We start from the raw sequence: 21,310 nt of genomic DNA on the forward strand, positions 1-21,310 counted from the left end.
CAGCAGAAATCAACAATTTGGTGAGCCTGTGTGAAATGTTGTCTCAGTTTACTGTTTTCAGCTGAGAGGAGTGACACTCATCGTGGACCCTCATCTACTATGGCCTCTGTTTCAAGGTTTACCTGCTGTTCATTCAAAGATTCTGTATACCCCGGCTGTAACGAGGAGTTGCTTTTTGCCTTCTTGTCACCTTGAAGCAGTCTGCCTCTGACCTCTGGTATCAACTGAACATTTTCACTCAAACAATATTTTCTCTTTTTCAGATTATTCTCTGTAAATCTCAGAGATGGTTGTGCAGAAAAGTCAGTTTTTCCTTCATTTAAAACTTGTCCTAACTATGCTTTAAATGAGAAATAAGTGACTGCTAACAGATGTACCTAATATAGCTCCTAGTGAGTGCACTTCACAGTTCTGGGTTTTAAATCATGTTGACTGAAAGTTATTTATCAATATAAGGTAAAATGCGACCCGTAAATCCTAAACTAATGAAAAAATCTGTATTTTTTTTTTTTTTTTTAATGAAGACAGAAGAAAAATCACCTTGTATTCCTTTTTATTGCTTTTCAACAATCAGCCATGACAGAAGAGTCATCGTTCAAGTTAACAACTGGACGCTGTGTGCTTCACTGATGTCTGTACAAAACAAATGCATTTTCTACTCTGTGTTGTTGGTGTGACAATAGAGGCCAGAAACTCCTTCACATTATTGATCATTTATCCAGATTCATGCATCTTAAATCGAACCTCATAATGTGGAAAAACAAGATAAACAACAGGAATCGTAAATTCTTAGCTGGTTGGTGGACGTTAACCGTCTCTGATGATACTAATGACAACATTTTACATTTCATTTTAACGTCCACATATGTAGTGAAATAACCACACATGAATCATTTTTCCCCACTAATCAAATATATAAATTAACATAGATGTCACTTCTTTCTGGATGTTGACGGCACAACACTTTGACACACACTAATCACTTAGAAAAGAAACAGTACCTCAAAATTGATTACAGAGCTTTTATGTTGTGAGCAAACACTAGCTGTGATAGTAGAACACACAAACACACTGACAAACAGTATTTAGTTACATTTTTAAATGGAAGAATAAATTGAACTACACTGTTTTGAGTCAATGGCTCAGGCTACAACCTTCACACAGACATGGCATTACACTACGACAGGGAGAGCCGTGTCCTCGTTCACTCTACGATCCGTCTTTGGGTGCCACCGCGTATGCCCGTACCTCTCTTCTGAACACTTAAACTATCAGTACTAGACACAAAGAGCTTCAACAAGGCACATAAGCTATTGTCCGTATAGTCACTGTAGCTACACACAGACAGAGCAGATTAAACATACACAGAAGTCGTTTGATGAATAATTCCTTGCCTGAATATTAGCCAAGTTCAGGAGTCCGTCAATTGCACAGTATGGAACACTTATTGCTAAAACAGGACTGCTGTCAGCAAAATAAGAATTCCTAGAATATAATATATTCTTTTACATATACAGTAGAAATATTTTGCATAAAATGATTTATGATTTGCAACGCTAAACAAATTATCTTTATACCACACGCTCGCTCGTACTCACACACCCACGCATACAGTAATAATAATACAATAATATAGACAGTATAAAAACAGGTGCTGCTATCTGGGGGGTCACAAATATTCTCTCATTTCTTCGCACCTTTGTATATGTCGTGATTTACAGCATTAGGTAAAATAGTTGTGATGACAGCCATGAGAGAAACACAGTGGCCAGAGGGTTAAAATATCAAATGACAACAGTCAGAAATCACTCAAGATTCCTGAGTTGTATAATTAAAATTTGAATGACTGATGTATAAATACAGAGGGAGGAGGAGTAACCTTTTTATTAACACACCATAATTCATCTTAGGTAAGAAACTATACTGGCAAAGTGCTTACGATACAGTACAGACTTCGTATGGCCTCTGAAGTAGATTTCTACAATATTACAAACGAAAAGAACACAGTACACATACGCGTGATATTTCAGTAAGATCACATACACTATCAACAGTGAGGCTTTACAGTAAAAACTAATTTTGAGCAGCAGTATCAATACTGAGGGTTCCCCTAGAGACAGGAGACATTATTCATGAGCAAATCTGACAAAGATGTACGCAGTAATATTAGTGTGGTGCAGTAGTAGTATCTGAATGTACCTCTGTCTGTTTTGGTTTGTGTCATTTATTGTGCCAGACTAAATATAAAATAGAATTATCTGGAGCTGACAGTACCTGAATGGCTTTAATCAAAAAGGTTTCAAAGCTGGTGTACTTTAGTGAAAGGTCTCAGTTCCACCTTAAATATATAGAAACAGAGAACGCTAACAAGAAAGAAAAAGTAGAGTAAAATGAACAGCTAAAATAACAAAAGTAAAATATAAATATAAATAAAAGTTTTGATGGTTTAAAAGTAAAATTCACACAGTTGAACACCCCCACCAGTGAGGCCCCTTCCTTTGGTGTCTGTGCTTCAAATGAGTAATAAATGGCTGCTAGACAGAGAGAATTTCTGAACAGTGAACATCGGTGGGCAGTTACAGCAGAATTCCTTTGTTTCTTGGAGTTTTATCCTTTATAGTACATCTTGGCAACCATTCGTACACATTCTGTACATGAAGGACTTCAAGACGTGTGTTGAAGAAAGACTCGCATCCTTAAGGGAGCTCATCTGCTGCCCTGAAGGAGCTCTGCAGAGAGGTTGTGCTGCTCCAGTTCAGTGTGTCCCCTTTCCTTCTAAGATTGCGTCCATCGGTGTGGTAAAAGTGTTGTGAAGGAGAAGGTATTGAGGACAAAAGGAGTTCTGCACAATTTATTACAGGAACGTCTCGGTAGTGGAGTCTCTTCCAGGTGTGTCTGGGCTGACGTCGACTCTAACGCAGGCCACCTTTTCCTGGCTGTTCAGGGATTAACAAATAGAGAGAAAATGAGTGTGTAGGCAGATTCATGGAGGTGTTAAGGGTTGTGAGCAACTACAAATGTGTGATTTCTATCAGGTAGAGGAGTGATAGGTCTTAATTACAAACACTTACAAGACTTTACCAGCTTTAGTACAACTTGGTAAGGATGGGACTTAATGAGAGAACTGTGGCAAAAGATTTGTCAACACAAAGCACTGTGCAAAGGTTTTAGAGACCGAACTTCAAGTTAGGATCTGTTTTTAAAAATCAAAACTAAACAACACAAAAAAACAAGGAAGTGGCCCACAGGGTAAGGACTTCTATTCAAGGCAAGAAGACAGTGGATAAATCTTGGGAGGTTATCTGTCTTTATTCTGTGTCTGATTGTCTTTGTCCCTAGATGTTTGAAACTTAGATTTGTGCCCAAATCTAAAGACATCTATGGATGGATGGATAAATCTAGTGAAATTAATATACACGTAACTCAAAAAAGCTGTTTACAGTGCAATGCAAAAGTCTTCAACCACCACATATTTTTGCATATTTTGGTAGTAAGATGGGAAATAGATGTAGAAAAGCATTTGGAAACCAACCAACAAATGTCAAACTGTGATAATCTTTGGGTTCTTTTTCAAAATGAACTAAATAAATGAATGAAAGCAAATTATGTGTTTATGTAATAGGTTCTTTGTCACCGGCAGTCTAACTATAAAGCTCAAAATTGATTCACATCAACACAACACTGGTTCATCTCTTCAATTAGGTACCTTTTTTATGCTTTGGTGATTCATAGATCAGTGATAAATGGATTAAAACAAACAAACAAACAAACAACAAAAGAAACATTCTTATGAAAAGAATGCAGATACGAGGACTGGACTGAAAGCAGCAAAAAATACAAACATTGAAATTCCTTTGGAAAGTCTGCAAAACTATTGTTCAATTCCACTTCAAAAAATAACAAGGAAGTCTGTCTCCTTGAAATAAGGAAATAAGGGGTAGCACAAGACATTTGCACAGTACTGTGTTTTTCCTCTTTGCATCAAAACACCTACTCAGTTTTTCAAGATACCTAAAACAAATTGTAAAAATCTTTGTGACTTTAGGAGATACACATCATGACAGCAAGTATGTTTAGGATAAATGAAACAGGGTGCAGTCTGAATGTGGGACCAATCAGAATCCAGTCCGATGGAACCAGGTGATAAATAGTAATTATTTCTAAGTGTTTCCTACCCTTTGCCTTTCCAAGGAAACCGAATCAGAGTTTGACATGCATTACTGTGCAAACTATGTCAAACTGTTATTGAGGAATGCCATTTTGCTGCAAATATATTCCTGTCAACTCAAGTCAGGTTAACAGCTATGGGATCTAAAAGGAACAGGAACTATTATCTTTTCTTTTACAGGATTAAACTGATTCCCGACACTCAAAACTGCAATCGCTGTGGACTTCCAGGCAGTAACTAGCTTCAGTTTCTGACTACAGCGTACGTTAAGATAGCACTACCAAGCAGTCCCTCTTGTTTTTAGCGAGCATATCATATTGAAGTAACAGAGTTGGGTGACGGGGCTCTGGAAAACTCCAGGAGATGGCATAGCTACCTTCCGCTAAGCTTCACAGGTTGGACACAAGACTCTGCACTCGAGTTCACTGCTTTCCACACTGCGGTTTTGGCCATCTCATCAGAGATATTTACAACCAAGGGGTCAGTGTCAGAACTACATGCCAAAATGAAAACACACACACACACACACACAAACAGAAACAAAAAGAGAAGACAGGCATGTAGACATCAAGACAGCAGGACAGGATCAGTGCAGGAGAGGCAGACGCAAACATGCATATATTAGAGATTAAACCAAGTTAACAACACAGAATGGCTGACCAGACAGACCACAAACAAACTTCTGTGTTAACATGTATTAAGAGCTGTTTGCGTTTTAGGTAAAGGGGTATCCTGAGAGTTGACTGTATGCATATTATTAGATAAGGCAATCATTCTATCATAGACCTTTTTACCTTAAAACAAATAATAAATAAATAATAAATGCAATCCATTATTATTATTATCATTATTAATATGCAGCAATGTGGGTCAGAGATTATTATTATTATTATTATTATTATTATTATCATCGTCATTGTACACACAGCCATGCTACCTCTTCTTACAATGGGACGCTGTGGGTCACTACTTCTATTCTGTATGATCTGTTAAGATGGACATAACACACAGCTGATGACCAGTCTTTAAATTGTCATTTCAAGCTGTAGATAAAAACATATTTTTTAAGTTTAGACACAGCAGAAGTCAAGACATACGAAATTAGTGAAATCTTTATTTATCTGGATCAAAAATTTTTTAAATATATTTAGCCATGAGGCCATAAGATAAAAATATTATAGTAGTATGTGAGATTTACGGTCACTAACATGAATACACTTCACTCCCAAGTGAAAATTTACAGAAGATTCAGCTCTCCATCCCACAATCTGACATTTTAAGGATGCTTTATAGAGTGCATTACTCACCTCCCTGAGAGTTCCTTCACTGGGATCTTGAGCCGGTTTGAGTCTTCATAAGTGTCCTTAATCCCCATCTCTTCTTCTTCCTCCAGTCCGGACTCTTCATCCTAGATTCAAATGCATCTATAGTTTAAAAACTAGTTATTACTGCAGTGAGGTTCATCCTCCAACAATTGAGTCTCACAGTTTTATTCATATTTAAATCAGCTTTAACATCTGGCTTATTGGCCCGGGCTTATATTATATTGGGTTTTGGTCTCCCGTGGCTGTGTAGCACTGAAAGTACTTGATTCAAAACTCTCTTCTTCCATAACAGCCATGCTTGCAAGACCAATATACCCATTTGATTTTGCCTAGTTGCCACAATTATATAGCAATTTAATTAGCAATTTGATTCGATCCACTGTTAAGGCACCCACTCGAATTGTAGTATAATTAAACTGTCTTCCAATCTGAGCTTCAGAAGGATTTACACGATCTGGAAAGCTGTTGTTTACAACAAAGACAGATGGAGCATTTGGAGAGATTTTGCAGTATTACTGTTTAAATGCAAATTAGGAAGAAAAACAAAGGATAACTACATTTTTGTCATTTCAGTGCATGTCTTGAAGTACAGTAGAAAGAAAACAAAATCTCATTTAGTAAATTTTTGTAACTGAGGAGCAGTTTTAATTTTGTATCATTTGGAAGCAGAAGTGGTTGTGACCTTCAAGTAGATATTGAAAATAGTCAGCTGTTACCCTCCAGCTCTTTCCTCTTACTTTTAAGTTCTTTCCACAGAAGGAGCACAGGCATGAGCTCTTCACAGATGCTCTGAACTCCACTCTCAGGGTCAAGGCTGTCTGCTTAATCCTTAATCCTATCAAACCTTGAAACCTTGAGTATACAGAACTAATATTTTTATTTATTAGTTCTGTATACTAGTTACTATCATTGGAAAAGGCTTGTGATTGGATACATTTCCTGTCATGGTTTAGAACTTGCTTCCTGTCATTAACATCATGCTCAAAAGTTAATATGATTGTTTTTTCTGTCCAGTGATCCCAGTAAAATATCGCCTTCCCCATTTTTGACACAAAATCTGCTACAGCCAACTTTCTGTTAATGCAAAGAAAAGCAAAAAACTTCTTTCAAATTCAAATTACAAATAAACTTGTGATGTTCACTTATGGAAAACAGATGAGTTTTACCAGCTTTTCACGCGCTTTCTTTTTCTTATCATCCTCAGTCTTCTTTTTGCTTTCGGGCATCAAGTCATCGAGCCAGCTCAGCTCTCTCTTGGTAAAGAAAAAGTCTAGAAGCTTTCGGATAAAGACCAGCGCCAGAACCTAGAATTACAGATGAAACCAAACATAAAGTAAAGGAATGACACAATAAAATCATATCTACTAATAAAAGAAACCCTCTGCTATACTGTTATTTGGCACAACATACAGATGAATGATCAATAACTGTGACATTAAAAACATTTCTATAACTCTTCTCCAGTAAAAATGAAGTGATAAAATAAGTAAGGCTGAGTCATTACCATCATGGGGAATACAACAGCTGCTGCAGACACCTTGATTACCCAGAGCAGCACCAAACAGCTGAGCTGTATCAGGGTGAAGATATGGACCTTCCACAGTGGCACATAGCGCAGGTAGATCAGGTCAGGCTGGTGCTTTGCAGGCATGCCAAACAGTTTGATTCTGTCAAAGAACTAGAGTAAAGAGAGTCAGTGAAACAGTTAAGAAATACAAATGCATGAAAGTATCACTTAATAGATTATTCAGAGGAGGAAACACATTTAATAAGAGAAGCTCCCAAGGACTCTGAATTACCATTAAAGGCTTGCAACAGCAGGGGGCAAACTTATCTTTACTAACAGCTCCAGACTCCTGCTCTGTTCTGAATAGAAGGGCAGCACTATCTTCAAAGACAGCAGGGGAGAGACTTACTTGAATGCCTTTGAGGGAAGAGACACCCATGTAGAGAAAGACTCCGTACAGAACCGGCATTGGAATAAACTGCCGAAAGCACAAATCAAACAACATATTAGAAAATATTTAACTTACGGTACATGAAGCAAAAAGCTGAAAACATCTATGACACACTTGTGCTAGGTGACAACACATTAGTTAGTTTACACGGAATTAACGCAACTTGTGTCAAATAATCAAAAGACATTATTATATACAGTGATTTACAGGGGGAAGCAAATATTATTTCACTGACAACCCCATCGCACCTTGAGCACTGATGTCATGAAGACAGAACAACCCATCAGGACAAAGATCATAAATCCCGTGACTCGCTGTTCCCGGATTCCCAAAAACTTGGGCTGTTCTCCCGGTGCGGAGCAGCCGGACTCCACCTTCAGGCTGTTAACGTGGGAAATGGAGAGGACGGTTGCAGCCACAAACCACGGCAAGCCCATAATGGAGCACACGCCCAGCATTATTGCCACGAGGAGCAAGTCCAGGTGATAGCCACATCCTTTCTGTAAGATACGAGAAGTAGAGGCATGGACATACACAAACTTTCAAGACTGAAGAGAAAAATCTTTGTGACAGATTCATTCACTGTGATCAATCAGCTATTTGCCTTTTTCTGTAAAAAAAAAAAAAAAAAAAAAAAAAAATTAAAATAAATTTTGTGAAACTTTTTATACTTCCTCCAGCTCCTCCCTTTAGGAGTGACCACCTTTCTCTACCGTCCTCTTCCTTCCCTCTGCATGTCCTCCTTCTCTACATCCATAAACCCTCTCACTGCTCTTCCTCTATCTTGTAAACCCTCCATTTCACTCTTGCTGCTGTCCTTCTGTCACAAATCACCCTTGACACTTGTGTTCACGCTCTTCTTCACCTCTTTTTTGCACTGTCCATTCCTTTGGATGCTGACCCCAAGTATTTAAACTCATCCACTTTCACTAACTCTACTCCTTACATCTTTACCTTTCCACCTGCCTGACTTCATCAGTCAAACCTGTCCATCACCACTGCAAACAAGAAGGGGTTCAGAGCCAATCTCTGATGTAATCCCACCCCCACCTTGAACCATTCTGTCACTTCTACAGCAAAACCTCATCACTGTCTCGCTGTACTCATACATATGCTGCAGTACCCTAGCATACTTCTCTCACTCCGGACATCTTCATTCAGTACCACAGTTCCTCCCTTGGCACCCTATCACAAGCTTTCTCAAAATACTTTCAGATAAAAGTCAGACCTTCAGCTTGTGCTCTTTGCGGTTGATGATGACTGCTGTGATCTGCTGATCCATAAAAATGAGGATGGTGCAGAGCATGGCAGGAAGTACTGCCACCAGCAGTGTCCACCAAGGGTTTTCTCCTAACGGATCCATTAGCCAGCCTCTGTTCTTTGAAGTTGGCTGAGGGGAAAAGTGCAAGCCACATTAAGTATATAAGGTATGAACTAACTGAGAATATTTATCTTACACATTACTTGTAATGTGTTGGTCAGAATCTAGACTATTCCAGCAAGAGCTTTTGTATATGAAAGCCTTAAGCACACACAATCTGTACTTTTACATCTCTGAGAAGAGACTGCTAACACTGTAAAGAAACTCTTGAGTAAAATACAATAGAATTACAAAACCTTTACTTCATCTACAGATTATATACTTTATTTAAAGCTTACAGAAGATAATAGCTACGATCTGTAAAAATGTACTCAATAGTAATAAATGGAGCAATGCAGATGAACAATATGCCTACCTCAAAGCGGTCAGGAACATTCAGTTTAGGAGACGGGATCCCCATTAGGTAGTCCACTAGCACCATAATCATGATGGTTATAAACACTGCAAAGTCACTAATAGTGGATCGCACCTATGTAACACACACATATACAAAATAGATTAATTTATTTAGGGATTTGACATGTGCCTTCAGCCACCCTTTATAAATGTATTCCTAAAGCAAAGAAACGAAGCTGCTTAACTTCATATAATTTCCTTCTGTAGGTACAGCTCCATCAAAGTAATTGTTGCACATTTTACAGTTTACACAATACCAACACCGGCCTACACCGAGTGATAACACTGTAGATGTTACTATGTGGGAGGATGCAGGAAGATCTCTTCTTTCTGAACATGAGTCTGCTCCTGTACTAATGACTCAATACAAACATTTACATAGTGTCAGAACCTTTTAGGTTAATCTGCCCACACTTGCGTGCACCAGGTGTACAAAACATATAATGACATGTGATGTTACAGATCTGATGCTTCATATTTCAAATAGTACTATTTAAACATCATTTTACATGATTAGGGATTAAACCGTGCTTTCTTTTGTCTTTTAAAAGCTTCTTTTTGCTGCGTTTTACAAAAGAAGTAACATACATAAACAAATTAAGCCCAACATCTCACCCTGGTGGGGAAGTATCTTTCTGTTTTAAACTGCTTGAGGAATGATGACAAAAAGAAGGTTGTGAAGAAGAGGATAACAGACCAAAAGAGAACATCTGGGATGTACGGCCCATGGTGACCACAGGCAGGACCCACAAAGTCTCCATGGAGCAATTTGCACGTCTTTAAAGAAGAAGAAAAAGGATAAAAATTGGTAATTTAATGAATCATCTGTATGACAGAGGTAGATGTATTGCTGAGGGTTGTGCTTATGACTAAAATTGTGAATTATATAATGCAGACTATTGGCTTATAGTGGAATTGAACTTCTGTGTTAAATCTACGCTGTAGGTATGTAATGGCAAACCTTTCTGAAACCTTATGCAGTAACTTACACCCTAACCTGACACACACCTCCCTACTGATGTAACTTCACAGTACAACAGCACCACCTTTTCCTTCCATGCATTTCTGGCTACTTCTTTTGGTGCCATTTTTGAAATCAGCTAGAAGACAATGGAGCAACTCGAAGAGAGAAACTCCACTGCTAGCAAGTGTTTAGGTGGGAAAATTGTAGAGCAATGGAGACACACCACACGCACACACAGGTATAAAAGCTACTTGGGGAAGCTATGGCATGTGCTCTACATAGATTCAATGCATGAAGTCAACATTAAGCTTCACTGTTTGCTCTCCAATTTTAAAACTGTGTTTGTAATTTCTGCTTTTTACACTAGAGGTCACTGTGCGCTAGTCTTACTGAAACACTGAGGCTGCTCCATTCGATAGAGTCTGGACTATATCCGGACTGGTTCCACTTCTGCATGACCTCATCTGTAGCATTTGCTGGTGGAGAGCACTGACACCTGGGGACAGAGGATCCAAAACTAAGCAACGTCTGTACCTTGAGCCTTCTGTGAGAAATAATGTTTAAGGTTCAATTAAAGCAAACTTTAAGTACATGCTACAGTGTATCTGCCGGGTAAAATTATATTTTCCTTAAGAAGGAACTACTTTATGTGATGCTTTGGAATTTAATTTAAAGACTGTAATAGAAAATGTGGAAAGTCCCTACTTTGAGACCAGGGGCAGACATGTCCCTCTGAGGTTGTGTCAAAGCCCGTTACAAATCAGAAATTAAATGAAAATTTAATAAGACTTTAGAGTTTTCCCAGTAAACCAGTCAGCTGAAGTAGTCGTAGAAGAAGATAATATAAATTTTAACCTCTCTCATTATCAGTTAACGCACTCTTGCAGAGACAGCAATTTGAAGAGCTAAATTTAATGCAACCTGTGAAAACAATTCAAAAAATATAATACTGAGCAAACAATAATAAACAAATGGACCTTTAATCATTCATGTAACTTAAATCTCAGTACTTACGAATACAGAGTAAGGTTGTCCAAGCTGTTATGCATGTTGACAGGGTACAATTCTCCCAGATGAAAGAGCTTCTCTAGAGCTTCGTAGATGAAGATGACGCAGATCAATGCTGCAAAAGCTTCCTCTGTGAAGCGGGTAATGTAGCAAACCAGAGAGCTTGCATCTGTGGCCACAAGGAGGATACACAGGAAGGCAGTCCACAGACCAATGCTGGTCCGTAGAGACAGGTAGGACAAGCTATAGTCCCTGGGAAAGAAAGAATTTCTATTAGACAATGGGAATCAACATAAAACACTGTTGAGCATTTTTTTACTACAATGCAAACTTGCTCAAACTCACTTGCAGAACTTAAAGAGGATCTTCTCAAATACTAAAACAGGCCCCGTGCTGCCAAGAATAGTGAGGGGCTGGCCTGCAAAGAGGGAGTATGCTACTCCTGTCAGTGATGCCCCAAATAGAGACTCGATGGCGCTCTGTAGAGACAGAGGAGAGGAGTGGAGTGAGGGAATAAGAAAGGAGGGATTGGGGAGGTGAAATTGCACAAAGGAGGATACAGAGGGAAAGGCTGAAGGAGAAAAGCAACAGATGAGGAGGAGACCACAGACCAGAACATAAAGCTTTGATTAAACAGACATTATGGGCTGCGTCTGAGAGGCTAGATAAACTGTTCAAATGTTCCCACACTGCTGACTTGTCCGAAGTCATATGTCTGTGCAGCGTGTGAGTTTATTTAGACGCATTACACACACCAGCACACAGACTGTCTGTGCCAACAGTCCCTGGCCTAGCACAGACATCTGGATGAAAGAGAAGCAGACAGTGAGAGAGAACAGGGAGAACCACAAAAAGAGACACTATACTAAACAGTTTGTATGGTAACAAAAAGAAAGAAGTGAAATGTATTAATAGTTTGATTTTATGTAACATTTTTTTTTATTTTGATTGCTCATACACGTGTTTTAAAGAGGTCAGAAACATGTTGTGTGTAACATGTGTGCATTTGATCCCATCTTATTGTCTAGTGTAAGAGTGCTGCATTATTTAGCTAAAATTGTGCAAACCGTGAAATGGATTTCTTATTTGAAAACACTGATAACACTATTATGGATGGTAGAAAGAACAGATTTTTGCACTTTACGATGGAGCGTTTAGGATGTAAAGCGCTTTGGGGTCCTTAGGGACTAGTAAAGCGCTATATAAATACAGGCCATTTTTAGGATTCTGTGGAACTGGGGTATTTGCTTTCCGTCATTCACAATACCCTCACAGAACCAATCTGAAGTGCCAGTGCAAAAATCACAATATGTAGTAGCAATAGTCCCAAACGTTCGACTATAACACGACTAAGGGATTAGGGCTTTTACGCCCACTGGAACCCATGAAGCGATCAAATACTGACTTTTAAGTGCCAAGCTTTATGACTCACTATGTTGCCTTTTGTCGCCTCCCCAAGCAGACCCCCGAATGTGATGACAGGAGACATGCAGGCGCAGTAAAGGAAAAGGACAGAAGCGAGACACTGCAGACTGAGAGCGTCCCTGATGTCGCTCCAGTAAAAGGGCGCTTTCCGCTTGACATCCAGGACCAGACCTCCGAAAATTCTAGAAGATTCCCAGAGCAGATTTTAGTGCTTGAAATTTTCAAATTGAATGTAATGTAATTACAATTACCGTAAGAAAAAAAAAATGCAAACTTCAACATATTTTCAATCAGGAAATGTGAAGAGTGGAAGCTTCAAGAGTATTACTGTCACAAAAACTCAATTAATATGAAGCTAAGTATCTAAGTGTCTGTGGTGGATCATGTGACCATCTGGTTCAGAGCTTATTAGCACTAAAGAAAAGACTCTTACTGTAACAGTGTCAGCTGTAAACCGATGTTCTTAAAATGTACTAATTTAATGTTTCTGGCTTCACTGAGATGCTGTCTGATGTTACTTACTGACCACTCAGCCTCTTTCTGCCTGTTTTTCCTTTGCCTTTCTATTTCTCAAATCCATTTCTCACCTTGTATATCGTCTCCTCTCTTTTCTCTAACACCAATCCAAAAGCCTTCCTGTGAGGTCTTTTTTTATATTTACTTTCCCTCACACCTCTGAAATAACCTCTCTTGCTGTCCTTCACAGCCCCTGCTGATTCTTTCACAGAGCCCGTGTTTTCATTTTTTTTCCCTTAACATTAGCTTCTTGTACTTTCTTACGCTCAGCTTTCCCTGAGTAGCTCGCTCATAGCACAAGCCTTTTATAGTTGCAGTGAAAGGGAGCGTGACTCTGTAAATAATACAGTGCCTTGCAACAGACATGAGTGTGTGTCAGTCTGAGGTTGCCAATAAACACATTGTCCTCAGTGTGTGGCCCGTGGATAGGTGGTATCAGTTATCCATAAATGTCGACATTTCAGTTTAACAGAGTAATGTATCTGCTCAAACAAACTAATGTCGTGCTTCTAAAATTTCACATTTCATACCATTTGAAATTTTAATAAAAGCTCTGTTAGAAAAAATTATTTGGCTGATAGCTTTGAATTCACAGAAATTTCATTTTAGAGCATCCTAGGACCATAAACAAACCCCTGCAACTCAAGATGATAAACAGAACAATAAACAGAACAAGTCACTTCCATACAGGGAACAGCAGCTGACTGGATAGATGTTTAATAATGTCACCATTACATACTCACCTCCCAGTCCTCTGCAGCTCAGGCCCTGCATGATGGTCCTCCTCCTTTTCCAGTTCTCCAGCTGGAGGTGCACTGCCATTGGGCTGCAGTGGTATTTTCCTCTTTATCTGCAGGTAGGACAGTTTAAAACAATATGTTCCATATGTTTTAATTCTTTTAAGGCCTCTCTCTTCGTTTAAGGTGCCTCTCTTACTGTGATTATAATGATATAAAGCTAAATGTGACATATAAACAACATGTTACTGTTTATAAGACTTGTATATATGGAAGTACAGTATGAAAGATGTTGTATTCTTAATGACTTATCCAACTGTTTACCCAAGCTGAACTCTAGACAGGCTGCCAGTCTATCACAAGACTAACAAAGAGATCTACACCTATGGCCAGTTTTAGAATCATTAATGCATCAGTGTATCCCAGGCAATTTTCTCTATATTTTTGTTACAGTCATGTCATTTTAGGCTAGGTTTAAAATGAAAATGGACACTTAAATGTATATTCAGTAGATACACCTGATATAAAATGTGGTAGAGATCCGAACTTACCTGAGATGGGACATTCTTGGGTGGCTCAATTCGAATTGTGGGATCCCACTCTCCAGGAGGAAGGACAGTCACCTGATCAAGGAACTCATCTATCCCAGAGAGTAGATCAGTTCGGTCTTTGGCCTTGTATGCAACGTCGTGGAAAATCTAGAAAATGAAATATATTTGGAGAATGGTTGCACAATTCAATTAACATTTGAAAAAGATAAAAGAAGATAAAATTCAAATAAATGGCAGTGTCCTTCTCACCTCGTCTGTCATTAGCGTGGCCATGGATCTGCCAATTTCATGGTACTGTGGTCCTTTGCCGTGAGGACCCAAAAGCAGGAAAAGAAACCTTTCAACAAGAAACAGATTAATTAAATACACTTAAACTGATGACAGTGATACAAACTGCATTCAGTCTTTCTTAAATTTTTGAGGAGCTGGTTCGTAGCTCCGAAATAAAAAAAGAAAAAAGGTGTCATCTCATGCTATGTATTTATGCTCCCTAGAGGGCACAACAACAGCACAAGCCCAGACATGTGAGATCAAGAGCAGAACCTCAGCTAACCTCACCTAAGGGGGCTACTTTACAAGTATGGAAGTACTTTGGCTATTACACCACCAACAAAGCGCAACACTTTGAAAAATGTGCAAGAAAAATAATTAAAGGTGGAAGCAAATTTGTTTCATCACTTGAGGTAAAAATACACTGTTGATTGCATCAAAGCTAAGAAGCCACATGAGGAGGAGATACCGACAGCTGGTGAGGTGCGACCCAAACATAAACAAATGACTCAACCGAGCAATGCTGGATCTGGCTATTTGCCCTCCATATGACAGACAGAGCAGACAGTGGATAGAAATTACTGATGTGGTTAACTTTTGTTTGCAGTCCACAGCAGCGGATGAGCACGGCTTTAAGAAACTGGTCAAAGTTTTTTCAGTTTATTTTTATTTAACTAGGAAAGAATATGACTCAAGATTAAAATAGAGTGTCCTAGTAAAGAATCGGTTTATCATAAGTTGAATAAATTAAATCCACACAGCAGTTAAGTACGAGTAATAAAAATAACAGAAGACAACGAAAACTGCGAAACTAAAAAACCTAGGGTACTTTTTTTTATTTTATTTGCAATTGACTTATGTTGCATCACTACAATGGCACTGCAAGAGCCTTGCAGCAATAGATTCACACTTCAAATTAGACAGTCTGACACCAGTGACAAAAATAAGGGTGAAGAATGCCCTTCATTTTGTCTGCACTAGCTGCTACTTACTGCAATCTCCCATAAAACATTCAGTATGTTTTTCTACATCATCATTAATGTCTTTATTGCGAAGTATGATATCATTTCGGGGCTATATAGCCCAGCCCTACTAGTTCATCTTTTCACATTTGCATTGTTTATGTTTATGTTTGTTAAGCCATCAGCCTTGTTGTTTCTTCTTTTGATCGCTTTACTTCTTCCCGTGTTGATTAGAAAAAGAAAACCTAAGCGTTGCCCACATTTTTGTACACCATGCTACTAATTTTTTGCCCAATTATATGTTTCAAGATTTGTATCCAGGCATTGCAAAGGGTTGTGTATGATCACAGCCATGGTAAATCCACAGGTTATAGTAGGTCAATGTGATAGCAGCATTAACAAATTATTTTAAAAGTCTGCTTTAAAAAAACAAAAAAAACAACTAACTTGTCATATTTGGTGTGTTTTTTTAATGACAAAACTTTAGGCAAAGAAAAGACCTTATGTGATACAATTCTTAATAACTTACCTTGTGGGCACAGGCACCTCAGTAAGGCCTGTGATAAGGACTGCAGGTGACAGTCGAACAAATGCAATTATGGGCTTCTCCAGGAAGTCCACTTCTCCCACTAGCACATTGGAAGCCTCAGCACCCGGGGGAATCTTTTTCATGAAATTCATGTCCACCTAAAGTCAGTGAAATAGTAAAATCATACATACAGATCTACACAGAAGAAAGAGCTTAAAAAAGGTATAATAGACTTCGAGCCAGTGGAAGTACACACATGTGAAAAGAGATGAAGATATGGAAATGAAAGGAATGGCAGCAGGTCAGTTGGATGCTATGATAATAAATGAATTATAAGGGGATTTGAGAGCAGCCTATAGAACTACATAGTACTGAGCAAAGATTGTCCATTGATTTTATCCATTTCTTATTATGTTCCTCAGATAAATGGCTTTTACAGCTACGCTAAATAAAAATAGACCCGAGCATGGCAACATTTTGTTCCTCTCTGTGTAAAAGGGTCTGTGCCTTCATCTCCTGTGACTCATGCAAACACAGCACCTTATTTTTTGGCAGTTATGGATGCTTTCATATTGACAAGTGCTTATGGCAACCTGCCATTTTACTTAATGGATGCAGACCTAGAAAATGGTAGGATGAATGGGAGCCATGCTACGGATTTCCAAAACTAAACAGTTATGTAACTTTTACTTTGATGCTTATTCTGCATCCATTACAGGAGGAGCAATGATTAATGCCTTTTACTGAGCCCAGAAGAAAAAGGCTGACAGGTATGTGATGCTGGCGCTCATAGAGGCTGTTTTCAATGGAGGCCATCGAAATGACTGAACATCCAGAAACTGAAGAAAAAACAAAAAAAACAAAAAAAAACAAAAACAAAACACTGATGGCTCAGTCATGGGTCCCTCCACCACGGACTGTTTCTGTGCTCAGTACTGGGGATAGGTTACCTTGCTGAAGTCGACACTGCTGCTTTCTCTACTGACCCCTACTTTGGATGGCCGCCTATCCATTGCCTTGTTGCTATCCAGATTGTTTGGGACGGAGTTCTGAGACACCAGTGGTCCTGGGATGCAAAAGAGGAGAGAAAAAGACAAAGCGGCGGTAGAAAACGTGTAAGTACAAGGCAGGAAATGACGGCAGGAGACCAGCTGTGAGGTCTGCCATGAACGCTATCTGTCATGTGATTAGTAATAAGATTAATAATGATAATAACAACTTTTAATAATTAAAGTAAGTGCCATTAATTTGCCTGTCTAATTATGAAGAAGATTATATAATGATATGCGTACTTCTACTTTACAGCATGGGCTCAACAAAAGTGAGGCAATTGTGGAATTTAATCACTCTATGCAAACAAACCTGATACAAAGCGAATCACACTTTTTTTAAACAAATTTAGTATTACAGTTTAAATAAGTGTTTCAACTTCATATTTCTATATTGAGTTTTAAAGGGAAAATTAAACACTGTATGTGCTCTTAGCTAAGTGGCCTAAGGAAATTTGCTTTAAATGTTCAACCAGATCAGTTCTGCAGTTTTTTGGCTCCAACATACTGCGCCAAATGAAAAAGTTTATATTACATGCGCATTCATTTAAACTGTTTAAATTAAAAAAACATATGCCAGAGCTGATTAAAGATTAGTTGAATCTATTTTATTATGTTATTTTTCTGTCAAGTGAAATGATTTCTTCCACGAAATCCACTAACACATTTAGTGGATTTCGTGGAAGAAATCATTCCACGAAATCCACTGTCACATCGTTGCTGCTCTGTATCACATATACAGAGCAGCAACGATGGGACAGCTCTTCAGAGGGAAGATGATATTTGACACTACAGTATTCCTGAATGCTCCCAGTCTGTTGAGCTCATGCTCTGGCACTGAAGTTACTCCTGCTTGGCTTGAATTCATGTCGGCTTTGCTCTAAAGGTGAATGGAAGTGACTGATGTCCTGGCAGATCAAATGTTAAAACTGTCATTTCTGTGGACGACTGGTTGCACACTTTATGCGATCTGAGCCATACCAGATACAGGAACCGCTAGCACTTTATGCGAGATGAGAGAGGGAGATGAAATGAGGGAGCACTGCATATAAAGCGAAGGACTACATATGCATACTGTCCTCTGAAATTCTTTTACCAGGTTTTTCTTCATTTCCACTTCCACAAAAAAATAAAAGTCATCAAGAAATAATTAAGCAAACATAAAAAAACGAAATACACCACAAGTCAAAGTGAAAACGTATCATTTCTGCCAGTGATTTCTGGCCACTGATTCATACCCTTGAACTGTACCCTGGAGTAACCCCAGTGAATGCTGGGTAGCTGGGACTGCTGAACAGAAATGCGATTGCTCACATACCTGACAAAGCCTCTTGAAATATGGGAGGGATTAGTTTAGGTTGTGTCTGCCAGCACACCTCATTCAGGAAGGCTAAGCCCTGGAATGCTCCACCACACCAGCCTTTTAAACAGTGGTGTCACAGCACTACCTCATTCATATGCAAAAAAGTAGCACAGATGTCTGAAATTACCGACTGGCGGAAATTCCAATAAAAGACAAAAAGAAGATTAGAGGGTACATTTATAGCACCTGTAGGAATACATGTACAGATCTAAAATAATATAATTTATTATATGCATGAAGGAGTTTTAAATGCAACTACTCTAATAATAACAACAACTCTCTCTTTTAACGTGTAACAAGTGGAGTGCAGTGAGTCCCTGAATGGCCCGTGTAAAGGTATTTTACACATGACACGAGCACACTCAATGGGTGCATGACATTTACACATAAATAGCCTCTTGTCAACTCAATATCTACAATACCTTCACTCTATGTATTTGTAACATGTAAGCTAGACTTCAAATAGCCTCCAGACATGGCATATACACTTATACAGCTGTTAGAGTATTAGCCATTTAGCTCAACGGTACAGTTTCTACAACCTCCAGCCAACACCAGATGACATTATTAAATTTAATGATTTGAAAGTGGAAAGGCCTGAAAGCCTCCTCTGAAGCCTGCTCTTAATTCTATGTATTTCCCCAGGAGGGGGTACAATTACAGAAGCTTGTCAGCTATAATAAGACCTCCCTAACCTTTCAGATTCAGCTCCCATCAACTGAATGCGGATTCTAACAGCCCATACTTTGAAATGGAGCCATTCCCAGAATGAAACAAACACAGACGTACGTACACACATGCACACAGAGTCTAATAATAAATTAAAACCGCTTGGTTCGGGAAGAACAAAAAGTCACAGTAGGTGCCAGTGTGATGGTACATACAGTACCAACACACCAGCTCTAATCACAGGCTTATTTTTGGCCATGCTGCTGGCACACATTGCTCTCTCTACACTCTTAGACGGGTAAAAGAACGTTTATCTTTGGAACTGATGCCAAATGATGAGAATGGGTGCCAAATGATGCAATGGGAAAAGCACAAGTTGAATGACATTTCAGTGAAATCAAAGGAGCAGTCGCCTGAGGGCAAATGCTCATAGCTAAAAGGATTTAGGATGTATTGCTAGTTTTGTTAGTTCCAAAACACCACTGCAAAAGCAAAAGAAATGTCCCAAGGCTTCTGCAAGATTTGCATCAAACAACAATCAATAAGTGCTGCTCTAACTATGCAAAAGTCCCCAATATATCCTAATTAATTGATGGGAATGTATTCTTTATACAGTGCTGTGAGTCACTGACAACAGCAGGACAGCACAAAAAATAAAGGCCAGCAGCTCCAGTTAACAATGCCCACACCAAGAATGGCTAAAGTGGGTTACAAAAACTAGGCAGCATTTTTCAGCTGTACCTCCACAGAAATCATACAGAACACACTATCAAAAGATTTATGTGACACTGGTGATAAGAGTTACACTTTCCCTGTTAATACATTTGGATTTTTTTTTTTAAACATATCTAGCCTACGTAATTAATGCTGTGCAACTCTGAACTGCAGAAAACGAAGATGGACTGAATGACCTATTGGGCTGACAAACTGCTCATTAATAAGGTGAAATAAACCCAATAACAAAACCCCTTCAAACAAGTTTTTCAACTAATAAATGTGAGTCATGGTGAGCAGAATGTGTAAACAAAAACATGAAAAGACAGATGATGAAGTATCGGCACAAGATTTTGGGGGTAGCTATGCAAACACAACAAGGGGAAGGTGTGAAGATGGACTCAGCTAAGCAAGGCGTAGATGCTTAGAAAATGTGTGGAGCAAAGTTTAAGGGGCAAAACAGGGATGAGAGATAGCAGAAAGGAACAGGCTGGTGGAAGAGATGAACAGAAGGGAAACAAGCAGAGGTTTCATCAGTGAGTAATGTCAAAACGTTTATTGATATATATACACAGTATTCAGTGAGTGAGCCTTGCTGTGGATTAATTATGAGATGGACGCAAGGTTGGAAGTTAACAGTGAGCAGAGCTTTCATGCTAGTGCTAGTGTTCTCTGTTCAAGCTGTGACTCACACTGGCAGGCTACACAGATATTTGCCTTCTAAGGGCAGCAGCTCAACGCTCTGGGATGCTGAGGATGCTCGCCGGCTGAGCTGTGGTGATACCGCCTCTTCTTCTGGTGGGTCCTCATCCTCTGGAGGAGATACCACAACCTCAGGGATGCCTTGTGGGCCGAGGACTACGCCCTGTCTGTGTGATGGGCTCTGAGAACGGCGTAAAGCCTGAGGGGTGGTAAAGGGAGAAGGACCTGGGAAAAGCCCAGTGTTGGAAGAAGAAGAGGGCAGCAGGTGGTTGAGCAGAACGGAGACTCTGGACTCTCGTCTCTGGGACAGGTTGGATACAGAGGATGCTGTCCCTGGCTTGTGGAGAGAAAGACGTGAAGAGGACAGGCCCTCTCCTAACAGAGGAGACAATGGCAAAAAAAAAAAAAAAAAAAAAAAGAAATAAGGGAGGGGGGGAGGAGGAGAGGGAAAGCAAATAGGGGAAAGAGGGGATTGAGGGAGGGATGGGGTGGGACAAGGAATAAGGAACGGAACAGAAGAAAAACATGTGAAGTTGCAGTACATCACAGAAATGGTATCTGAAGGAGACAGCAAGAAAGAGTGGGCAGCAATAGGGTGACAGAGGTGTAGTTAGAGATTCGTG

At 39.2% G+C, this 21,310-nt stretch overlaps 1 protein-coding gene across 9 annotated transcripts in view; it reads right to left on the reverse strand.

The window, feature by feature from the left end:
- Window positions 1-536: 536 nt before the first annotated feature.
- The window catches only part of LOC102290413 (sodium bicarbonate cotransporter 3), a 64,465-nt gene continuing 43,691 nt past the window's right edge, over window positions 537-21,310 (reverse strand). For 3 of the 9 annotated variants that reach the window (XM_042222660.1, XM_014335279.2, XM_014335280.2), the window contains exons 7-26: window positions 20,703-21,062; window positions 17,141-17,256; window positions 16,191-16,348; window positions 14,679-14,766; window positions 14,430-14,576; window positions 13,885-13,991; window positions 12,633-12,807; window positions 11,546-11,679; window positions 11,207-11,452; window positions 10,583-10,688; window positions 9,844-10,005; window positions 9,188-9,301; window positions 8,680-8,841; window positions 7,700-7,951; window positions 7,410-7,478; window positions 6,998-7,171; window positions 6,660-6,797; window positions 5,476-5,576; window positions 4,545-4,661; window positions 537-2,936 (exon numbers count right to left, since the gene is read on the reverse strand). In XM_042222660.1, the coding sequence (XP_042078594.1) occupies window positions 2,855-2,936; window positions 4,545-4,661; window positions 5,476-5,576; window positions 6,660-6,797; window positions 6,998-7,171; window positions 7,410-7,478; window positions 7,700-7,951; window positions 8,680-8,841; window positions 9,188-9,301; window positions 9,844-10,005; window positions 10,583-10,688; window positions 11,207-11,452; window positions 11,546-11,679; window positions 12,633-12,807; window positions 13,885-13,991; window positions 14,430-14,576; window positions 14,679-14,766; window positions 16,191-16,348; window positions 17,141-17,256; window positions 20,703-21,062 (3,008 nt within the window). In that variant the 3' untranslated portion in view covers window positions 537-2,854. Of the gene's footprint in view, window positions 2,937-4,544; window positions 4,662-5,115; window positions 5,155-5,475; window positions 5,577-6,659; window positions 6,798-6,997; window positions 7,172-7,409; window positions 7,479-7,699; window positions 7,952-8,679; window positions 8,842-9,187; window positions 9,302-9,843; window positions 10,006-10,582; window positions 10,689-11,206; window positions 11,453-11,545; window positions 11,680-12,632; window positions 12,808-13,884; window positions 13,992-14,429; window positions 14,577-14,678; window positions 14,767-16,190; window positions 16,349-17,140; window positions 17,257-20,702; window positions 21,063-21,310 lie in introns of all 9 variants that reach the window. The other 6 variants (XM_042222659.1, XM_042222665.1, XM_042222661.1 and 3 more) reach the window with 6 other exon arrangements.

The sequence above is a fragment of the Haplochromis burtoni genome, unplaced genomic scaffold, assembly GCF_018398535.1.
Source record: "Haplochromis burtoni strain Fernald_Lab_line unplaced genomic scaffold, NCSU_Asbu1 Contig_90, whole genome shotgun sequence".
NCBI lineage: Eukaryota > Metazoa > Chordata > Actinopteri > Cichliformes > Cichlidae > Haplochromis > Haplochromis burtoni.